This window comes from Gracilinanus agilis, chromosome 6 (genome assembly GCF_016433145.1).
Source record: "Gracilinanus agilis isolate LMUSP501 chromosome 6, AgileGrace, whole genome shotgun sequence".
Lineage (NCBI taxonomy): Eukaryota > Metazoa > Chordata > Mammalia > Didelphimorphia > Didelphidae > Gracilinanus > Gracilinanus agilis.
The window spans coordinates 9,689,043-9,711,762 of NC_058135.1; the positions used below are offsets into that span (position 1 = coordinate 9,689,043).

Here is a 22,720-nt window from a genome sequence, read left to right on the forward strand (position 1 = left end):
ATATATATATATATATATATATTAAGTTGGTACATTTTAAAAATAATTTTATTCAAAGTTACATTTTCTTCCCCAATTACATATAATAAAAAATTTTTTAAATATATTTTCCAGAATTAAAAGATCCAAATTGTGTCCCTTCCTTTCTTCCTCAGAGGAAGCAACTCCCTTGGTCTGGGTTATAAATCTACCATTATGTAAAACACACTTCCAGTCATTGCTGTAAGAGAACACTCATAAAAAACCAAAACTCCCAAACAAAACTGGAAATAAACCAATCTGAACAATAGTGTGCTTTGATCTTCATCTGACTCCAGCAGTTCCTTCTCCAGGGGTGGATAGCATTCTTTGTCATAAATCTTTCAGAATTGTCCCATATCATTGTTTTGCTGAGAAGAGCTAAGCCTTTCACAGTTTATCATCATATAATATTTCTGTTAGTACATACAGTGTTCTCCCAGTTGTGTTTATTTTTATCTTCATCATTTCATGTAGATCTTTCCAGCTTTTTCTGAAATCATCCTGCTCTGTATTTCTTATAACATAATAGTATTCCATTACCAACATAAACTACAATTTGTTCAGCCATTCCCCAATTGGTGACATTCCCTCAATTTGTAATTCTTTGCCACCACAAAAAGAGTAGCTACAAATATTTTTGTACAAGTAGGTCCTTTCCCCATTTTTATGAATGGTGTGGCCAGACCAAATGGTGATATTACGGAATCAAAGAGTATGTGCAGTATCCCTTTGCACATAGTTCCAAATTTCCTTTCAAAATGGTTGGACCAGTTCACATCCACCAACAATGCATTGGGGCCCAATTTTTCCACATCCCCTCCACATGTCATATTGGCCAATCTGATAGGTGTGAAGTGATGTTTTTAATTTGGATTTACCAATCAAATGTGATTTAGAACATTTTGTCGTATGATGGTAGCTTTGATTTCTTCATCTAAAAATTGCTTTTTCATATCCTTTGACCATTTCTCATTTGGGGAATGACCTATATTCTTATAAATTTGAGTTAGCTCTATATAAATTTGAGAAATTAGACCTTTATTAGAGAAATTTGTTATATATATACATATAAATGTATGTATATATATATATATATATGCATATATGAAGTTTTGGCTGAGCCAGAGAGTCTGAACCTGAGTGATTTAGGGAAAGACCTGAAGGCATATTTGAAACCTGATGGTCAGTGATTTTCACAGACAGTTGAGAGGGAACTTGTTGAGAGGGAACTTTGAACTGACATGTTATAGAATTTCTCCTGGAGCTGTCAGTCAAGTGAGTAGCTAGGAGCTGTCTGTTGAGCACTGCAGTCACATTGACTTATGACAGAGGGCTGTCAATTGAAATCTTAACTCCATCTTCTAGAATATCATATTCCAAGCCCTCTGGTCCTTTTTTAATGTGAAAGATGCTGTCTTGGATAATTAATCAGAGGCTATAAGCAGGGCTAGTGAAGGGTGTCATATAATCTCCTTCTGACTATTTTTCTGACCACTTGACTCTCTGTGGGCTAAGAGCTCTGGCCCACAGAGTCTGGAATTCTCCAGAACAGATTCAGTCATCCCAAGTCCTGCTGTTGCCTTGCCAGGACCCAAATGCACTGGTATGCCTTGCACTGGGTTTGGTTCTCATTCTTATCAGTGAGACCAACCTTTCATGCCAACTTTATAAGTTGTCTTGGGCAGAACTGTTTCTCATACAGTCCTGAAATTCAATTTTAGACACTAATATTTGGACATGAATTTGAGAGAGCTTAGGAAATACCTATCTTTACTTCCTCATCTTGGCTCTGCCCCACATATGGTAGATTTTTTATAGAAATAGATTGGAAAAATTGGAACCAGAATGTATCTAGGGGTAAAAGATGATTTCTGTTTTGAACATGTTGAGTTTGAGATATCTTCAGTTAATCTAATTTGAAATTTTCTTATTTTCATCCAAATAAGCTTTAGTCCAATGTTCCCAAATATACAAGCACTGAGTTGACCAAACATAGGTTGAAAAAATATTTTCTTTATTCATAATATGAATTATTACTTTGATATGTGGCCCAGGGCCAGGACAGGACAGAAAGTATGGAAAACATACATGAACACATAGGGAAACAGATATAATACCACCCTTAGAACTATGTAATTCTTTCTCAAAATTCTCTTTAATAATACTCTTTTGCACCATCTTTTAGATTTGGTCAGCTATATAGGCATAATAGAGGTGCCACTTTTGGAACATCAACTTAGAAATGATGAGTCCCTTCACATGTAGAATCTCTAATTCCCATGTTGAGACTACTGGGGATAGTGGCACCTATTGTTTTCCTACTCCCAATGCTAAGCTGTTTTACATATTTGTTAAAAAAAACAGAGATTTTACTTGACTTTGGGATTATGAAGTTTATAAAACAAACCTAAGAGTTATTTATTAGGCATATTATCTGACCATATCACTCCCATACTAAAATTCAGTGGACTCCTATTGCCTTTGGGGTAAAATAGAAATTATTTTATTTAGCTTTTCAATAAAAATAAAAATTAATTATTATTACACATTTGACAATAACCAACAAATATGAACATTTCCACATACAAAAAGAACAGAAAATAGAAATGTATATAAAATAAATCTCATTTATGAATTGTTTATATGGATTGTTTGCATTTAAAATACATATACATACATAAAAATGCATCATTCCACTTTCAATGTTTCTTCCCTATAATCTTCCTTCTGTTATTTTCTGTACATTTACATATGTTACATTGATACTCTTTTCTTTCTTTCTTTTATTGAGTAATAGATAATATATACATCACTGACTCCCTCCTCTGCTCCAATTCTTCCCCCTCCAAACACCAAACAAATCCACACATTAGTTATATGTGAATATATATATATATATATATAAAAATATATACATATATATGTGAATATATATATATATATATATATATATAAAATTCAGCACCTCTCCTCCATTACTTCACTGTCCAAATATGAGACATTATCATTTTTCTGGAATTATGGTTGATCATCGAGTTGATCAGACTTCTTAACTCTTTAAGAATTATTTTTATTTAAAGCCATTGAATAAATTGTTCAGGTTCTGCCCTCATTTCTAAGCATCATTTATATAGCTACATTTCTCTTAATCTGTTCCTTTCATAAGTTTTTCTAGCATAGTATTCCATTACATTCATATTTCATTATCTCTTCACAGTCAAGGAATATATTTTTGCCTTTGTAATATTAGCACCTCACAATTATTTTCCAAATCGAGATATGAAGGATAGTTGAGTCATGGGGAAGAAAGACCATAGCTGCTGCTAATAGTCATAGGAGGTTATTAGATTTTAGAATGTGTATATATATTTTGTCATGCCAAATTAGATTTTATGTTTGGGCTAAAAGATGCCCAGAAAGTGCTTAGGAGTGATATTATGGTGTGAATATATGTTTGAAATTTTCAAAAAATTAGATAACTCAGAATTATATGTACAAGGATTTATGAGAGTTTTAATATTGATAGCATCTCCTCTGGGTGAGCTTGGTTATTTACTAGCTTTGTGATATTGGAAAAGTAATGTGATATTGGAAAAGAATCTGGGTCTCAGATTCTTTACCTAAGATTGGTAAAAATGAGAAGATTGGATTAAATGATCTGTAAAGATTTGTTCCAGACTCCACATTCTATGTTCCTAGTTACTTGCATTGCGCCCTATCACTTAAACATCTCAAAGAATGGCTAAATCACCAAATGGTTAAAGATATTCACATCTCAATATTATAGATTAAAAACTAGAATGAACCAAAGATATCATCTCATTCGAATGTTTCATTTTGAAGATCAGGAATAGGAGCCCAAAGGGGTAGTATCTTCTTCAATGTTAAGGTAGTAAGTGGCAGGACTGGGATTTGAACTCAATTCTAATAATTCTAAGTTCAGTGTTTTTTCCATTGGAGGAAATAGAACTAGGCCAGGAGCTGTTTCAATTACTCCAGAATGATGCATATCACCCAATACTGGGAAATTACTGCATACTTGACCCCAGGGTGGAGAAAACACTCTGAACAGTAAATACTACCTGGACTTGACTGAGCTTGAGCCAATTCCCTTTACATGTGAATTTTTGCCTAAAGACTATTTTTCAGCCATATAAATACACCCACACCCTCACCCATACACACACATGGGGTCAGGTCCATTGCCTCTATCGCAGTCTGGCCAAGTAACTTCCTAGCCCTGGTAAGTCTGGCATTCAGTACAGACTGGATATCGGCTTGGACAAAGCAGCAGCGATTGCATAGGACCATCTAGAGACTGCTGATGTCACCCTATCTCTTCATTTTCTTCAATAAAATCTATGCCAACAAGCCAACTGTGAATATTCTCCACTGTCAGGCCATGGAAAATCTTTGAACCCAGAGCCAACACAGATGTTGTAGAGACTATTCCATCATTGGGTAGGAGGTTGGACTATGATACCTCTAAAGTCTCTATGATTATGTGATGTGAAATAATTGATTAGAAAATTATGAAGAAAGATTTTAGTTTAGCCTGAAATAATTCTTTATTGTTCACTGGACCTGCTCCCATCATCTAAGCTAGCCTTCCAGTTTGTTAGGGTTTTGTAGCTCTTGCTTCCTGGTTCTCCCCTCTCATTTGTCATGTAAGGAGTCTCCAATTCTCATTCTCTTTTATGACAAACCAACTCTTCTAACATGTTTATGATTATGACAGCCCTTCTCAGTTGCCCAGTCCTTTGGGTAAACCACATTATCCCATGGTCATAGACCAAGACGTTCATTAAAGAGCAGCTCAAAGTTTCTTCTGTTTCTATTTACAGGATCTGTATGCCACTTGCATATTTTTCAAAAGGCATTCTATTTATGGTGTTTATTTTTATCTTTCTATATGTGGCTTATGTGATTCATGTTCATAGTTTATAGAAATGTGTTTTACATTAGTGACAATACAAAGCTAATTAGGGGTAGGCTGGTTTGAGACAAGCTTTTCATATTTATACAGTGATCTGTAGTCTTCCTAAAAGTTATAATTTTTAGGTGCATTATTTACTAGGCCATGGGTGTATTTTGTCATATGTTGAAAGATCACACCAACCATAAAAATAAGCTAGTGAGTAAGAAGCCAGGGATGCTGAGACACATGCACAAAGAGTCCTTTGGGCTGGGATGCTCATTAGTTGGAAGACCTTTGTATTCTGATTATTTACAGCTGGTTCTTCACATAGTGGGAGAAAATGGACCTTTAAAAGGGATCATTAGACCTCTGATGAAGTAATATATTGTTTCACATCCAGCCCTTCTTTCCCCATCATTATGTATATGTCATTAAAAAAAGGCTAGAGATCATTAACCATTGATATGTAGCTAAAAAATCCTTTCAAGGCTATCTAGTACCACTCTCAGATGAAGAAACTACAGATGAAGAAACTGAGGCTAATAGAGACTAAATAATTTGCCCAGATCACAGAACTCTTAAGTATCAGATATTTAAACCCAATTTTCCTCATCTTCAAGTCTAGCATTGTAACTATTAAGCCACACTTCTAAATTTTGATTCTGGAAGCAAACCTTTATATTTAGTCCTTTAATGAATTTGATATTTGTTTTTATTTTAGACATTTAAGATTAGATTTTCTTATCTTACCCAGATTGGAATTTTGGTGGCCAGTCAGCAACCTGAAACCAGCAGTGATCAGCCCAGAAGCTTTGGTCTGTTCTGTTTTGACCTGGCCAATGATCCTTTCCTTAGTCATCCTGGTACCTTCCCTCTCCCCTAACTTTGAATATTATATTCACACTAATGAGACAGCAGAGCCATTGGACTACAGCAGTTTTCATTTTCCTATCCTTCTGAGAATACAGACTGTTGGGATCCCAAACAGATAAAAATGGGGTGGTATATGAAAGTTCTTCTCTAATCAAGTTCAATGTCACACAGTTTGATACAAAACAACAAGCATTTATCATGAATTTATTCTGTGTCAAGTCTTGTAAAAGGTGGTAGAGATACCCAGATGGTATGACTAATAGTCCCTGATTCAAGGAATTTATAAATTATTAGGAGGCTACAACATGTAAACACTCCAAACATTTTTTGTGACTCTGTACTTCTATTTTGTAGTGGCGATTTAATATTAAGTCCAATGCAATGGTAAATTAATTGTAGATAATATAGAAGGACTCTTGCTGACATGTACCATTTACCAAAATATTGAAAATAAGGAATCATGATCCAAAGGAAAGCTTTCTTCAATTTGAATTCTGCATTATGTCTTTTTCATCATTAAGGGTTGATTCAACGAGTGTATGAAAGTGAAGCAAAAATGTGGAAAGGACATAGAGACAATCTACAGCTATTTCATCCAAAAAAATTAACCTATCTCAGTTGCCATAACAAGGTCAGAAAAGGTTTAGAATTACCATAGTTAGTAATCATGTACTTGCCACCTAGAAAGGCTGCTAAAGGCAACACTGATTTATTTTTTTAAAGATACTTTATTTACTCAATTACACATAATAATTTTTTACCTATGTTCTCTGAAATTATAAGATCCAAAATGGTTCCCTTTCTCCCTTTTCTCTCCCCTCTTGGATATTGTAAACAACTTGATCTTGGTTATACATGTCATGAAAAATATACATCAATAATTGGTCATTGTTGTAAGAGAATACTCATATAAAACCAAAATCCCAAAATAAAAACCATAAAGAAAGTGAAAAATAGTACACTTTGATCTGAATTTTGAAGCCAGCAATTCTTGCTCTGAAAGGTTCTTTGTCATAAGTCTTTCAGAATTGTCCCAGATCATTGTACTGAGCAGAGTTGCTAAGTCTTTCACAGTTGATCATCATACAATATTGCCGTTACTATGTAAAATGTTCTCCTGGTTCTGCTTAATTTCATTCTGCATCAGTTTATGTAGGGTCTTTCCAACTTTTTCTGAAATATTCCTGCTCATCATTTCTTATACCATAGTAGTATTCCATCATCATCATATACCAGTTTTTTCATATTTCCCAACTGATGTTCATTCCTTCAATTTCCAATTTTTGCCACCACAAAAAGAAATGCAATAAATATTTTAACAAGTAAATCCTTTCCACTCTTTTTTATGATCTTTTTGGGATGCAAACCTCATTGTGGTATTATAAGATCAAAGCATATACACAGCTTTGTAGTCCTTTGGTACTACTTCCAAATTGCCTTGCAGAATGGTTGGATCAGTTAACCTCTCCATCAACAATGCATTATTGTCCAAATTTTACCACATTCCCTCCAAAATCTATCATTTTCCTTTAGTGCCATTGACCAACTTGATGGTTTTAGATGGTACCTCAGAGTTCTTTTAATTAGCATTCCTCTAATCAAGAAGGATTTAGAATATTATTTTATGTGATTATTGAGAGATTTTATTGCTTCATCAGAAAACTACTTTTTATGTCCTTTGACCATTTGTCAATTGGAGAATAACTTGTACTTCTACACATTTGACTTAGTTCTCTATATATAAATTTAAGAAATTAGACCTTGTGGAGGCAGCTGGGTGGATCAATGGATTGAGAACCAGGCCTAGAGATGGGAGGTCTTAGGTTAAAATCTGGCCTCAGATACTTCCTTGCTGTGTGATCCTGGGCAACTCGCTTGGCCCCAATTGCCTAGCCCTTACCACTCTTCTGCCTTGCAACCAGTATACAGTATTGATTCTAAGATGGAAGGTAAAGGTTTTAAGAAAAAAGAAATTAGACCTTGATTAGACAAATTTGCTATAAAATTTTCCCCAGTTTGCTATTTCATTTCTAATCTTGATTACACTAGTTTTGTTTGTCCCAAAACTTAAAATTTAATATAATCAAAATTATTCATTTTATATCTTAGACTGTTCTCTATCTCTTGTTTGGTCATAAATTCTTCCCTTCTCCATAGATAGGTAAACTATTTTATGTTTCCCAAATTTACTCATGTTATTACCTTTATGTCTAAATCATTTATACATTTTGACCTTATCTTGGTATACAATATGAGATATTGTCGATTCTTAGTCTTTGCCATACTGTTTTCCAGTTTTCACAACAGTTTTTGTCAGATAGGGAGTTCTTATCCCAGAAGTTGGGGTCTTTGGATTGATCAAATACTAGATTTGATCTAATACTAAGACCATTTACTTCTGTGTATTGTGTATCTAATCTCTTCCATTGATCCACCATTCTATTTCTTAGCCAGTATAAATTTGTTTTGATGATTACTACTTCCATGGTACAATTTGAGATCAGATAAAGCTAGACCATCTTTCTTACCATTTTTTTTTCATTAATTCCCTTGATATTCTTGACCTTTTATTCCTCAGATGAATTTTCTTATTATTTACTCTAGTTCTATAAAATAAATTCCTTTAGCTTGAATGGTCATTTTTATTATATTAGCTTAGCCTACTCATGAACAATTAAACCCATACCTTCTCTCTTATAATTAATACTGTGTATTGTTTCTAAGGCAGAAGAATGGTAAGTGCTAGGCAATGGAAGTTAAGTGACTTGCCCAAGATCACACAGTTACGAAGTGTCTGATGCCAGATTTGAACCCAGGACTTCTCCTCTATAAGTCTAGCTCTCAAACCATTGAGCCATCCACCTGTCCTTCTTTACTTTTTAAATCATAATAACCATTGCTCTATTTTATTTTTTTCATAAAACCAATTTCTAGTCTTACTTATTAGTTCAATGTTCTTTTAAATTTGGTTAATTTCTCCTTTGACTTTTAGTGTTCCTAATTTAGTCTTTAATTGGAGATTTTTAATTTGTTCTTTTTCTAGGTTTTTTTTATAATTTGTATACCCAATTCATTGATTTCTGTTTTCTCTATTTATTGATATAAACATTTGAGATATAAATTTTCCCCTAAGTACTGCTTTGACTTTATCTCATAAATTTTAATGTGCTTTCTCCTCATTGTCATTCTCTTTAATGAAATAATTGATTGTTTCTAAAATTTGTTTTTGATTAATTTCTTATTAAGAATTAGATTATTTAGTTTCTAATTAATTTTTAATTTGTCTTTCCATTGACACTTATTGATTATAATTTTATTTCATTATTTTTTGAAAAGCATGCATTTATTATTTCTGTTTTTACGTATTTGATTGTGAAGTTTTTATGATCAATTACAAAGTCAATCTTTTTGTGTAGGTGCCATGTAGTGATGAAAAGAAAGCATATTCCTTTCTATTTATATTCAGTTTTCTCCAGTGTTCTATTAAATCTAATTTTTCTAAAATTTCATTCACTTAATTCACTTCTGTGTTCTTGATGTTTTTGGTTTGATTTATCTATATTTGAGAAGGAAAGTTGAGATATATAGTATAATTTTATTATTTTTTCCTTAACCTCATTTAATTTTTCCTTTTAAAATGTTGAGACTATTCCGTTTGACTCATATATATCTAGCATTAACTTTACTTCATTTTAATATCTGTCTTATTGCCTTTGGTACCTTTTATCAGGATGAAATTTCCTTCCTTATTTTTTTATTTAGATATATTTTGCTTTTTCTCTGAGGTCATGATTGTTATTCCCTTTTTTTTTTTTACTTCAGCTGAGGCACAATAGATTTCGCCCCATCCCCTTACCTTTGCTTTCTGTATCTTTCTGTCTCAAAAGTGATTCTCATAAACAAAATATTTTAAGATTTTAGTTTTTAATCCCTTATTTATTTCTGTTTTATGGATGAGTTTTTTTCCATTCATATTCACCATTACAATTAATAAGTGTGTATTCCCCTTCATCATATTTTCCCCTTTTGATCCTGCTCTTTCTCCTTTTGTTCTTTTCTTTCTCATAAGGGTTTTGCTTTTAATCACCACCCCACACTTTCCCCATCTTGTTACCCCCACCATCTTGTCTTATTCTCCTCCTACTTCTCTGTAGAATAAGACAGGATTCTACACCCAAATGAGTATTGTTTTTATTCCCTCCTGAGCCACTTCCAGTTAGAATAAGATTTAAGCATTATCTATCACCACCCTCATACTCCCCTTTGCTGTAATAGTTTTTTGTACCCCTTCAGCTAAGATAATTCACCCCATTCTACCTCTTCCTTCCCTTTTTTCTTAATGCAATTCTCTTTTTCACCTCTTTATTTTTTTTGCATATTGTGTCATGCTAATTAATTTCTTCCTACACCCTCTGTCTATGTGTACTTCTTCTTACTGCTTTAATACTTATAAAAACTTTAAGAGTTGAAAAAATCATCTTTCTATGTAGGAATATAAACAGCTTGATCTTTTTGAATCCCCTAAATTGTCTCTTTCTTGTTTTTTAATGTTTCTCTTGAGTCTTGTATTTGAAACTCAGATTTTCTCTTTTAGGTTTGTTCTTTTCATCAGGAATGCTTGGAAATCTCTTATTTAATTTTGCCCCTGAAAGAATATATTCGGTTTTCCTGGGTAGGTGATTCTTGGTTGTAAACCTGGTTTCATTGCCTTCTGGAATAGCATATTCCAAGCTTTCCAATCCTTTAATGTGGCAGCTGCCAAGTCCTGTGTCATCCTGACTGTGGCTCCTTGATTTTTGAATTATTTCTTTCTGGCTGCTTGCCATATATTATCTTTGATTTGTGAGCTCTTTAATTAGGCTATACTGTTCCTGGGAGTTGATATTTGGGGATTTGTTTCAGGCAATTATTGGTGGATTCTTATAATATCTATTTTATCCTCTTTTTCCAGAATATCAGAGCAGGTTTTTCTGATAATTCTTATAAAATTATTTTTTGATTATGACTTTCATAATTCTTAAATTATTCTCTTTGATCTATTTTCCAAGTCAGTTATTTTTTCAATGAGATATTTCATGTTTTTTTCTATTCTTAATTCTTTTGATTTTGTTTAATTTTTTCTTGATATCTCAGGCAGTCATTAACTTCTTTTTGCCTAATTGTAATTTTTAATGAATTAATTTCTTCTGTGAGCATTTGAACATCTTTTTTTCATGTGGTCAATTCTAATTTTTAAGGAATTCTTTTTTCATGGGATTTTTATACCTTTTTTCCATCTAGCCAATTCTGCTTTTTAGGATTTTGTTTTCTTCTTTTATTGTTTTCATTTCTATTCCACATTTTTCTTCTGCATTTCTTATTTGATTTTTGAAATTCTTTTTTGAGCTTTGCCAGAGACTAACTCTAGTCTTTCTGTGAAGTTTTCATGTAGTTGTTTTCATCTTGCTGTCCACTTCTGAATTTGTGACTTGCCTTTCTTTGTTTCAATAATAATTTCTATTCTATAATAATTTTCAATAATTCAATAAAAGGTTTTCACTTTCCTGGCATTTTCTTCAACTTTCTTTTTAAATAAAGTTCTGTTTTCAGCATAGAGGGGGCCCTCTATTGATCTTTGGTTTTTCCTTGATGCTATCTTCAGCTCTAGTTGTGGGTTTCTCTAAATGTCAATTATTTAAAGGTGATATAGTGACCTATGATGTGGAAGCTCTGTAAGCCAATTCTCATTGCAAAATCAGCCTTCCCAAGAGCTTGCTGTTGAATCACAGAGCCCAGAGCACTCTGACCTTTAGTGTTGGGAATCACAGCCCCATCTGAGGCTTGAACAGGGGCTTTAAACCTCATTCTGGGCCTATACCAGCCAGATGTACCACAGACTGCCTTGGTTAAAGAACAAATCATAGAAAAAAATTAATAATTCCATTGAAGAGAATGACAATGAAGAGACATCATATCAAAAACTATGGGAATAAATATGGCAATCTAAATGATATAGATGATTATTTAGAAAAATATAAATTGCCTATATTAATAGAAGAAGAGATAGAATACTTAAATAATCCCTTATCAGAAAAATAAATTGAACAAAAAACTCAATTAAAAAAATCCCCAGGGCCAGATGGATACACAAGTAAATTATATCAAACATTTAATGAACAACTAACCCCAATACTATACAAACTATTTGGCAAATTAAGCAAAGAGGGAGTCCTACCAAATTCCTTTTATTAAACAAATATGGTACTGATTCCAAAGCCAGGCAGGTCAAAAACAGAAAGAAAACTACAAACCAATTTCTTTAATGAACATAGATGCAAAAATCTCAAATAGAACACTAGGAAAAAGACTCCAGCAAGTGATCATGAGGATTATTCACTATGATCAGGTGGGACTTATACCAGGAATTTAAAGATTGTTTAATATTAGGAAAACCATCTACATAATTAACCACATCAACAACCAAACCAACAGAGATCACATGATTATCTCAATAGATGCAGAAAAAGCCTTTGAGAAAATACAATACATATTCCTTTTGAAAATACTAGAAGGTATAGGAAAAGAAGGGCCTTTCCTAAAAATAATAATAATTGTTTTTAGGAATTAATATAATTCCTAAATAATAGGAATTAAAAAGAAAAAAAATAAAAATAATAAACAGTATATATCTAATTATCTATAATTAGTATAATTACAACTAATTATAACTAGTATAATTAGTATATATAATAAGTAAATATAATTAATATGATTCCTAAATAATAGGAATTAAAAATAAAAATAATAAACAGTATATATCTAAAACCATCAGCAAGCATCATCTGCAATGGGGATAAATTAGAAGTCTTCCCAGTAAGATCAGGAATGAAACAAGGAAGCCCCTTATCACCTCTGTTATTTAAAATTGTACTAGAAACACTAGCAGTAGTAATCAAAGAAGAAGAAATGGAAGTGATTAAAATAGGCAATGAAAAGACTAAACTATCACTCTTTGTAGATGACATAATGGTCTACCTAATGAATCCTAAAGAATCAACTAAAAAGCTAGTGGAAAAATCAACAACTTTAGCAAAGTTGCAGGATATAAAATAAACCCACATAAATCATCAGCATTTCTATATATTTCCACAACATCTCAGAAGCAAGAGTTAGAAAGAGAAATCCCATTTAAAATCACCCTAGATAATATAAAATGTTTAGGAATCTATTTGCCAAGACAAACACAGTAACTATATGAACACAACTACAAAACACTCTCCACACAATTAAAACTAGATCTAAATAATTGTAAAAACATTAATTCTTCATGGATAAGATGAGTTAACATAGTAAAAATGACAATACTACCCAAATTAATTTACTTACTCAGTGCCATACCTATCAAACTACCAAGAAACTTTTTTTATTGAATTAGAAAAAAATATAACAAAGTTCATTTGGAAGAACAAAAGATCAAGAATATCAAGGGAAATAATGAAAAAAAATGTGAAGGATGAGGGCCTAGCAGTACCAGATCTTAAACTGCACTATAAAACAGTGATCATCAAAACAATATTACTGGCTTAGAGACAGAAGGGAGGATCAGTGGGAAAGACTTGCGGTAAATGACCTCAGCAAGAGAATGTGCGATAAACCCAAAGATCCCAGCTTTTGGAACAAAAACCCACTATTTGACAAAAACTGCTGGGAAAATTGGAGAACAGTATGGGAGAGATTAGGTTTAGATCAACATTTCATACCCTACACCAAGATAAGATAAATTCAAAATGGGTGAATGACTTAAATATAAAGAAGAAAACTATAAGTAAATTAGGTGAACATAGAATAGTTTACCTATCAGAGCTATGGGAAATGAAAGATTTTATGACCAAGCAAGAAACAGAGAATATTACAAAATAGAAAATTAATAATTTTGATTACATTCAATTAAAAAGTTTTTGTACAAACAAAACCAATACAACTAAAATTAGAAGGGAGCAAAAAATTGGGGAAAAATCTTTATAATAAAAACCTCTGACAAAGGCCTAATTACTCAAATTTATAAGGAGCTAAATCAATTATACAAAAAAAGCAAGCTATTCCCTAACTGATAAATAGGCAAAGGACATGAATAGGTAATTTTTAGATAAAGAAATCAAAACTATCAATAGGCACATGAAAAAGATTCTAAATCTCTTATAATCAGAGAAATGCAAATCAAAACAAGTCTGAGGTACCACCTCACACCTAACAGACTGGCTAATATGATAGCAAAGGAAAATAATAAATGTTGGAGGGGATGTGGCAAAATTGGGACATTAATGCACTGCTGGTTGAGTTGTGAATTGGTTCAAACATTCTGGAAGGTAATTTGGAACTATGCTCAAAGGGCGTTAAAAGACTGCCTGCCCTTTGATCCAGCCATATCACTGCTGGGTCTATACCCAAAAGAGATTATAAGGAAAAAGACTTGTTCAAAATATTTATAGTCACACTCTTTATTGTAGCAAAAAATTGGAAAATGAGGGAATGCCCTTCGACTGTGGAATGGCTGAACAAATTATATCTGTTGGTGATGGAATACTATTGTACTATAATGAACTGGAGGAATTCCATGTGAAGTGGAATGACCTCTAGGAATAGCTACAGAGTGAAAGGAGCAGTACAAGGAGAATCTTATACACAGGGATGAATACAAAGTGGCACAATAAAATATAATAGACTTCTCTGCTAGCAGCAATGTAATGATCCAGGTCAGTTCTGAGGGACTTATGAGAAAGAATGCTATCCACATTCAGAGAAAGAACTGTGGAAGCAGAAACACAGAAGAAAAACAAGTGCTTGATCACATGGTTCAATAGGGATATGATGGGGATGTAGACTCTAAACAATCACCCTAGTGGAAATATTAATCATATGGAAATAGGACTTGATCAACCACACATGTAAAACCCAGTAGAATTGCTCATTGGCTAAGGGAGGGGGATGGGAGGAGAGGAGGAAAAGAACATGATTCATATAACCATGGAAAAATATTCTAAATTAATTAAATAAATACACTTACAAAAATTAAAGGATGATTAGATGCTTTGAGATCAAGCACATAGGGAAACTTCCATTAAAAAGGATAGAATGAAAAAGTGAGCAATAGATGAGAGTAAAGAAAAAATACTTCTAATACCAAAAGTCTCGAGCATCAAGGAAATCAAAGACCTTGAACATAAGCACATAAATAAACAGGAAAGATATTAATAGCAGAAAGATGTAAGACCTTTAGATAAAATAAAATTGTTTAGGCATTGATGATTTAGCATTTCAGGAAAAACCAAAATGATTTAACACCTGATGGAAAAGGTTTCCCAAGAGAGCATAAAACTACAGTACAATATTCCAGAATGTTTTAAAAGGGAAATAAGAAATATTGAAACAGAACTTATGGCCCATACAGCAGAAATAATTGGCAGGTTGGAAAAAAAGCTTAAATCCTTGTAATTAAATCTCAGTAAAGAAACAAAATAGTGAATAACTGATTGGGAATATAAATATATCATCAAAAAGAAAAATCTGGAAGTAGAGAAGCAAAAAAGAATGGCATTAAAAGAAAGAATTATGGTTTTATCCTTCAAAGGTATATCTGTGACTTTTTTTTAATTTTGAAAATTTTATTTAATTAATTAATTTGAAGAATTTTTCTTGGTTCCAAGATTCATGTTCTTTCCCTCCCCTCCCTCCTCCTCTCCCATAGCCAGCACATGATTCCACTGGGTTTTACATGCATCATTGATCAAGACCTATTCCCACATTATTGATATTTGTACTAGGATGCTCGTTTAGAGTCATTATCACCAATCATATCCCCATCAACCCATGTGATCAGGCAGTTGTTTTTCTTCTGTGCTTCTACTCCCAGAGTTCTTCCACTGAATGTGGATAGTGTTCTTTCACATAAGTCCCTCAGAGTTGTCCTGGATTGTATTTGCTTTTTTGTCGTTGTTACTAGTAGGGAAGTTCATTACATTGGATTGTACCACAATGTATCCCTTCATTTTCCAACTTTTTACCACCACAAAGAGCACAGCTATAAATATTTTTATACAAGTCTTTTCCCCTATTATCTCTTTAGGGTATAAACCCAGCAGTGATATGGCTGGATCAAAGGGCTGGCAGTCTTTTAAAGTCCTTTGAGCATAGTTCCAAATTGCCAACCAGAATGGTTGGATCAATTCACAACTCCACCAGCAGTGCATTAAAGTCCGAAATTTGCCTCATCCACTCCAACATTTATTACTTCCCTTTGCTGTCATGTTAGCCAATCTGCTAGGTGTCCTTACACTGGTACCTCAGTATCTGTGACTTTTAAAAGAAAAACAACTAGCATTTTTCTTCCTTATTCCTTCCACCTTCCTCTCTATTCCACTGAATTGTGATAGTCTTGTGAAAATTGTTGAATTGAAGAAGAGAATCTTATGAACTCTCCTTTTTATGTAAAGAGCTCAACATAAATACAAGAAGAGCCTATATATTTGGTTTAAAAGTTAGTGCGATTTAATGTGTTTACTTTTCTGAATTAGCATCTTAGAGACTTTTGAAAATTTCCTTCAGGAACCTGAACATCTTCCTTACATTTTGTGACAACCACAGGGTTGGTCTACTGCCAAGCCAAGAACGAATCATGTGCTGGCTTATTATCTCTCAAGAGTAGCAATCATTTTCTCTCTCTCTCTCTGTGGATTTATGGATGGGATAGCAATCCATTCATTTCTTCCAAGAATAAAATCCTTCTTGGATAGCCTCAAAGTGTTAATGAGTACAGATAACGTCCCTTGATATAATGTTTATTTTCTTTAATATATTTTTATATTTGGAAAAACCTTACAGTGTACAGAGCTTCCATTTAAAAAATAGTATGGGGAAAGATAATGAGAGATTATGAGCATTAACATCTCATTAAAGTAATGGAAAACACTGGAGAATAAAATGAATTTAAAGAAAACTTGGCAACAAATCCAACTAAACAGTCATTCGAAGTGTAATTAAGGATAAAAATTGAAGGATGATAACAAACAGAAAAATTATGGAAAAGATCTGCAAATATTTTTTAAAACTTCTAGCACTCTCAAGCACAGTAGCATGGCTATATTTGGACTCTAACAATCACAGTCTTGGATATGTTTTTGGAGAAGTTTCAAATGGCACTAAAAAAAGGCTGGATAAGAAGCTGAATTGAACCAATACTATATATAGAAACAAAAATTATGTTTGAGATATCATTTAGTGTTGAGTGATCAATTCACAAGGTGAATTGATAAAGGAACACATCTAAGGCATGGAAACAATTTCAGGCCTTATGAATGCAACAGAAATTCAATAAAGGAAACATCAACAATTTTTAACCTAGATGCTTTTGTCATCTATGTAAAAATTTAAAAGAATAAATTGCACATGGAACAGAGTCATTGCCAATAAGTATATTAGAGAAGCAGCAAGCTTTAAAAAGCAATATCCACAGTAGACCATATGTTTAATATCATTCAGTTGACTGCAAGATATAAAGAATACAATTTCACACTTTACTTTTAAAAAGCATTTGATTTTTTAGAGAAAGACAGAACTTTAAAGGATTTTTTTTAGCAAGGTACCTCTCATCCATACATCAAAATCATTTTAAATTTCCCTGAAAAATTCACCAACTGATCATATTGTTGGACAACTCTTTTATCACAAACATCAGGCAAGGCATGAAATTCTTACAAATTAGTTTCCCGTGGTGATGTTAATTGTTTTCCTAACGTTGAATTCAGGAATTGCCTTCCATGGGAAACCTTTATTGATCCTCCCAATTGCCCAAGTCTCCCATACAAAATTATTTGGTAAAGCATATATTTGGTATATGATAATATGCATATCTCCCCATGCGAGATTGTAAGATCCTCAAGGACAGGCAGGCACTATTTCACTCTCTTCTGTTTCCCCAGTTCCTAGTACAGTGCCCTACACAAAAGAAAGGCTTAATAAATGTTTGTTGATTGATTAGCCTTAACTACGTAAGGAAGGTTATACCTATGTGCCAATTTCTAAACAGTTACATCCTCTTAGAATTATATATTAAAAACACCAACAATATGATTCATGTAACTATGGAAAAATATTCAAATTTAATCAATTAATTAAAGAAACTTTTTTTAAAAAAAACATAACCAATTTTAAAAAACTACATTATGTGGATTTTTAATTTTTTATGGAGATTTATTAATTAAGTTTATGTCAAGGTAAAGAAGAAGCACTTGAAGTTCATGCTACTCTATTTTTAAATGATAATAACAGAATAAAGAGCAAAACTTGACATGACTGAGTATATGGTGCTAAATACACCTTCCCTGCTATATGTCCCTGCCAATGTCTGGTTGATGGAAGACAGAATGATTTGGTTCCTGATTAATTCTACCCCTGAATGATAATATGGTTTAGCTGACACATAGATTGCCCTCCATTTATATAATAATGGTTCCTGGGTTATAATAATGAAGGGCAATCTATTTGTCATTTATACTATGTCATCATGCAAAGGCAGAGTTAATCAGGGACCAAATCCCAAGCTAATGAAATCAACTCTTTTCTCTTAGACTGTACCTTTCATTCTAAAACAAAGACTCCTTTTGTAAATGATGATCAAACTATTTTTGATAAATTGGAGTTTGGCTCTATTTTAACAAGTAGGAAACTGAGGATTAAAGTAGCATACTTGAAGAGAATTGCTAGATCTGGTTTAAAAAAAATTTTTTTTAATTGTAAGAAGGTGCCTGTAGATCTTAATAGGGTAGAGACCTCAATATGTGAATATAACCTGAAGAAAGCATGAAGATGCCATACCAGCCATTATAGTAATGCCTTAGCCTCACCCCACCTGAACTTATTCTGTTCATATCTATTTTTTTTATTTTAATACTTCTTCGATACTCTATCCTAATAGGGTTAGGATATTTCATTTAAGGCTGGATGAGACTTTAGAAGATGAGTTCAGGAAAAAATGGATTGGGTTGGATTTAGTTAATTACTATCTGTTAGAGATATCATAGAACTGAGGTTCTTAATCTGGGAAACAAGAGGTCTGTACATAGATTTCTGTACTTCTATGAACTTGAATAGGAAAACAATGCATCTTCATTTTAACCAATCTTTGGTTGCCTTTGCATTTCTATATATTTTATTTTATTCATCTAAAAACATTTAGAAAAGGGCAGAGACATGATCATTATTAGATTGCCAAAGAGACTCATGACACCAAAAAGGTCAAGAGTTCCTGTTGTAGAGGGATGTATTTTTCCAGGACTTTTTAGGATAGATAAACCATACCTCTTTCTGATTCTGATTTTGAATTTGGAAAACTTAGACTTTTAGACTAAAAAAAAAAGTGGATACTTTCCCCTCCTTCTGATTACATAGGTAGACTCCTTCAAAGTTGCTTTTTCATGATTGGTTTTAAAAGCTTATTAATGGGACTTTAAATGATCATGACAATTTTAATAATAACATCTAAATTTACATAATACTTTAAGATACGAAAAGAATTTTACAAGCTTTATCTCATTTTTGACAACCTTAAACGTAGCTGATGTTATTTTGCAATTTTTACAGGAACTGAGCCTGGAGAAGGTTGTTACATGCTTAAGGTCACACATCTAGAAAGTGCCAGAGACTAGACTTGAACTCAGCCCTTCCACACTCTAAGTCCTGTATTCTATTTTTCTATCCTACAAGATGGGAGATAGCATGGAGTACTGGGAAGAATGCTGGTTTTGGAGCCAAGAAACCCTAATTTGAATCCTGCCTTTGCCAACACTAACTAACTGTGTAACTCTAGTCTTTAGTTTTTTCATCTGTTAAATTGATGGTGCTGGAGGGTTATGTTGGAGAGTGTGATCTACATACTCTCTGCTACTTTTAAATTTTAAATCTGCAAAGTGAAAAGAGACTGTAGTTTTCCAATTAACTGAAAACCCTTAGAAATATGTGCCTGTGATGTCCCCTGGAAGCATTAGAACATTTTCACTTGACCCACTTTCCCTTGTTGCCTCTCATTCCATACAGGAGAAGCCTTACCAGTGCACTCAGTGCAACAAAGCATTCAGTCAGAAGCGAGGTCTGGATGAGCACATGAGGACACACACCGGAGAAAAGCCATTCCAGTGTGATGTGAGTCTGCACTGACCCTACTGGCTGGCCATGAAATGACTGGGCAAATTTGTTTCATGGTTAATGGCCATGGAGCTTGTTCTGTTTCTAAAGTATTATTTGGCTGTTCTTCTGAGACACACATGTCAAAATGCTGTCTGTAAGCATTCTTGTAGCTGCCCCGGACTTTGGACAGGTTAAGAGATGGTAAGAATTTTACTGGTCAAGAGTGTCGTTTACCCTCTTACTTTGGGAAGAAAGATAAGGAAGTAATTAATTAGTCCTCCTGGTGGGAACTCTTGACATTTGAGAGGCCCTCTTCACCTTTTAAATTTCTAGATCCCTGCGAAGAGAAGGCACTTCTCTGGATAAGTTGAATGACCAGGCTGTTTAATCTTCCAGACCACAAGTCCATAGAGACCTGGATTGATCTTAGTGCCTCCAAAGCAGCACTTAATTTGCAGAAAAAATCATCAGCCCAACCTCATGTAGCCTCTGAATGAATATATTCCTAAACTTCACTGAGGAAATGAATGTGAACATTTATTTTAAAATGAGCGTGAAAAAATATTTTTAGTTCATTTTTCAATGGGGTTGAAAATTGGAAAAGAAAAGTTAGGAGGAAAGAAACAAGGGCAACGGTGGAGTGAATGTGTGTGTGTGTATGTTCAGGCCTATGTATGGGTCTAAAAGTGTCTTCTTAAGATCCCCTTTTGCCCTGTGACCCAGACATATGATTATTTAGCTTTCCTGGGCCTCAGTTTCTTCACTTTTTCTTGATATGATAAGGTATTATAGGAACATTCCTGCCTTCCACGTGTCATCCCTTGCTCTTTTTCATGTAATTAGTCCATCTTCTCTCTCCATATATGCTTCCTTTTGGCATCCCTCTTTTACTTCTGTTCTTTGAAGTTCATTTTTCATTATATGTCAAGATCTGCCGTGCAGACAACCATCAGACATCTCTCCATTGCCTTCTGTGTAATGTTCATCTTAAAGTCTTTGGAGAGTTTAATTCCATGTCTCATTGCCCTGAAACTACATATTTATATGTCTATCTCTACCTAAATCCAAGTCCATATCTATATGCACTTATAAAATAGCTAGCATTTGAATAGTGCTTTAAGGTTCACAAAATGCTTTTATATTTTTGCATTTCATCCTCTCAACAATCCTGGAAGGTAGGTGCTATTATTATCCTTTCTATTTTCCAAATGAGGAAACCGAGACCCAGAAATAGTAAATGATGTGCCCACAGTTATATAACTGCTAAGTGTATGAGGTAAGATTTAAATTCAGGTCCTACTGACTCCAAATCTAGTATTCCAAATAAGGAAAGAGATTTGCCAGTGAAGCACTTGGATTTGGTTGTCTTATGACTTCTTTTTAAAGCCACTAATAAGACTTTCTGGCAGTACAGATTCACAATGATTGCCTTAAGCATAGCATGATGACATCTCATCCTTCCCCTTGCCTGGCCACCTATGGGGATCCCACTGTGTTGTTTCTAACTCTTCTCTTCTGGGCTTCAAGAACTGTCTTAATTCAAAACTGTTGTCATTGATTTCAGCAGCAATCTATACCTCCCCTGAATTTGTAGCCAACTTGTCATCCCTCTATTCTGTCCCCAGTGATTATGGTGGATGCCAGTAGCTGGCCATCTAGCCTAGGACTTTGCACATCTTAAACATATTGAAACAGAACTCTTCAGGGAATGTACTTTTTAATTTTAAAAGAGGTTTTGTTTAAGTGGTGTCAGGAAGTGAAATGGAAAAGTCGAGTTATTTCATCCCTAGGAATCTGGATAGGAATGATGATGGTAATAATAAAAACAATTATTATCAATAGCTAATTTATATGTGATGTTAAAGTCTTCAAACCACTTTTCTCATACTGACTCCTCATAACAGTCTGCTCTTACATGAAATGTAAGCAAATGACAGTTTATCTTAATTCAGTCCTTTTTTTTATTGCTTGTTATTCATTTGAGGATGGGAGGGAAGAGACTGGGAAAAGGCACTGGGGACCCAGGGAAATGAGGAAACAATTTCTGTTCTGGCCCCTTGGTACTATTAATACATAATCTGTATTTCTACTGTCTGTGGGGACTGCCTTCCCAGGGAAAGTCATCTCTGCAGGTGCTTTCATTATTTCCCCTGAGGGACTTCTTGAGAAGTGTATTAAACTCTCCCTCTACCTCATGCTATTGATTCATACACCACCCACTCTGAGAGCCTTCCCCTTTTCCTCCTCTCTCTGCTCTACTCCTCTCTGTGACATTTCACCCCAGACTTTACATGTTTTGGACCTCTCTGATTATGACAATAGTAACTAACAATAGCAATAATAATAGCTAGCATTCATATGGCAATTTTTCCCAAGTGCTTTACAAACATTATCTCATTTTATCTTCACAACAATCCTGGGAGCAAGGTGCTATTATAATTGCCCTTTTACAGATGAGAAAACTGAGGCAATCAGAGTTTAAATAACTTGTCTAGGATGACACAATGTCTAAGATATGTCTAAGAGATGATTTAAATTCATCTTACTAATTCTCTACCCACTGTAAAACCTAGTTGCTTATAAGGTACTTAGAGTGTGTATTTGTGCATTATGCTTGTCTAGAAGGGTGGCTTATCCTTCCTACTATACAATGAGTTCTAGGAGGGCAAGAATTATCCTTTTTAAAATTTATCGTCTCCAGAGCCAACCCTGATGCTGACCAAAAACTTAAGCATTGAAGATGTTTATGAA

The 22,720-nt window shown here is 33.6% G+C and overlaps 1 protein-coding gene across 2 annotated transcripts in view; it reads left to right on the forward strand.

Annotated features, from left to right (window-relative positions):
• PRDM5 (PR/SET domain 5) overlaps nucleotides 1-22,720 on the forward strand; it is a 271,300-nt gene that overhangs the window by 241,099 nt on the left and 7,481 nt on the right. The window contains exon 14 of one of the 2 annotated variants that reach the window (XM_044682300.1): nucleotides 19,880-19,984. The exons of the other annotated variant lie outside the window; for it this stretch is intronic. Within the exon in view, the coding sequence (XP_044538235.1) occupies nucleotides 19,880-19,984 (105 nt within the window). The remainder of the gene's footprint in view (nucleotides 1-19,879; nucleotides 19,985-22,720) is intronic. 2 annotated transcript variants of the gene reach the window in all.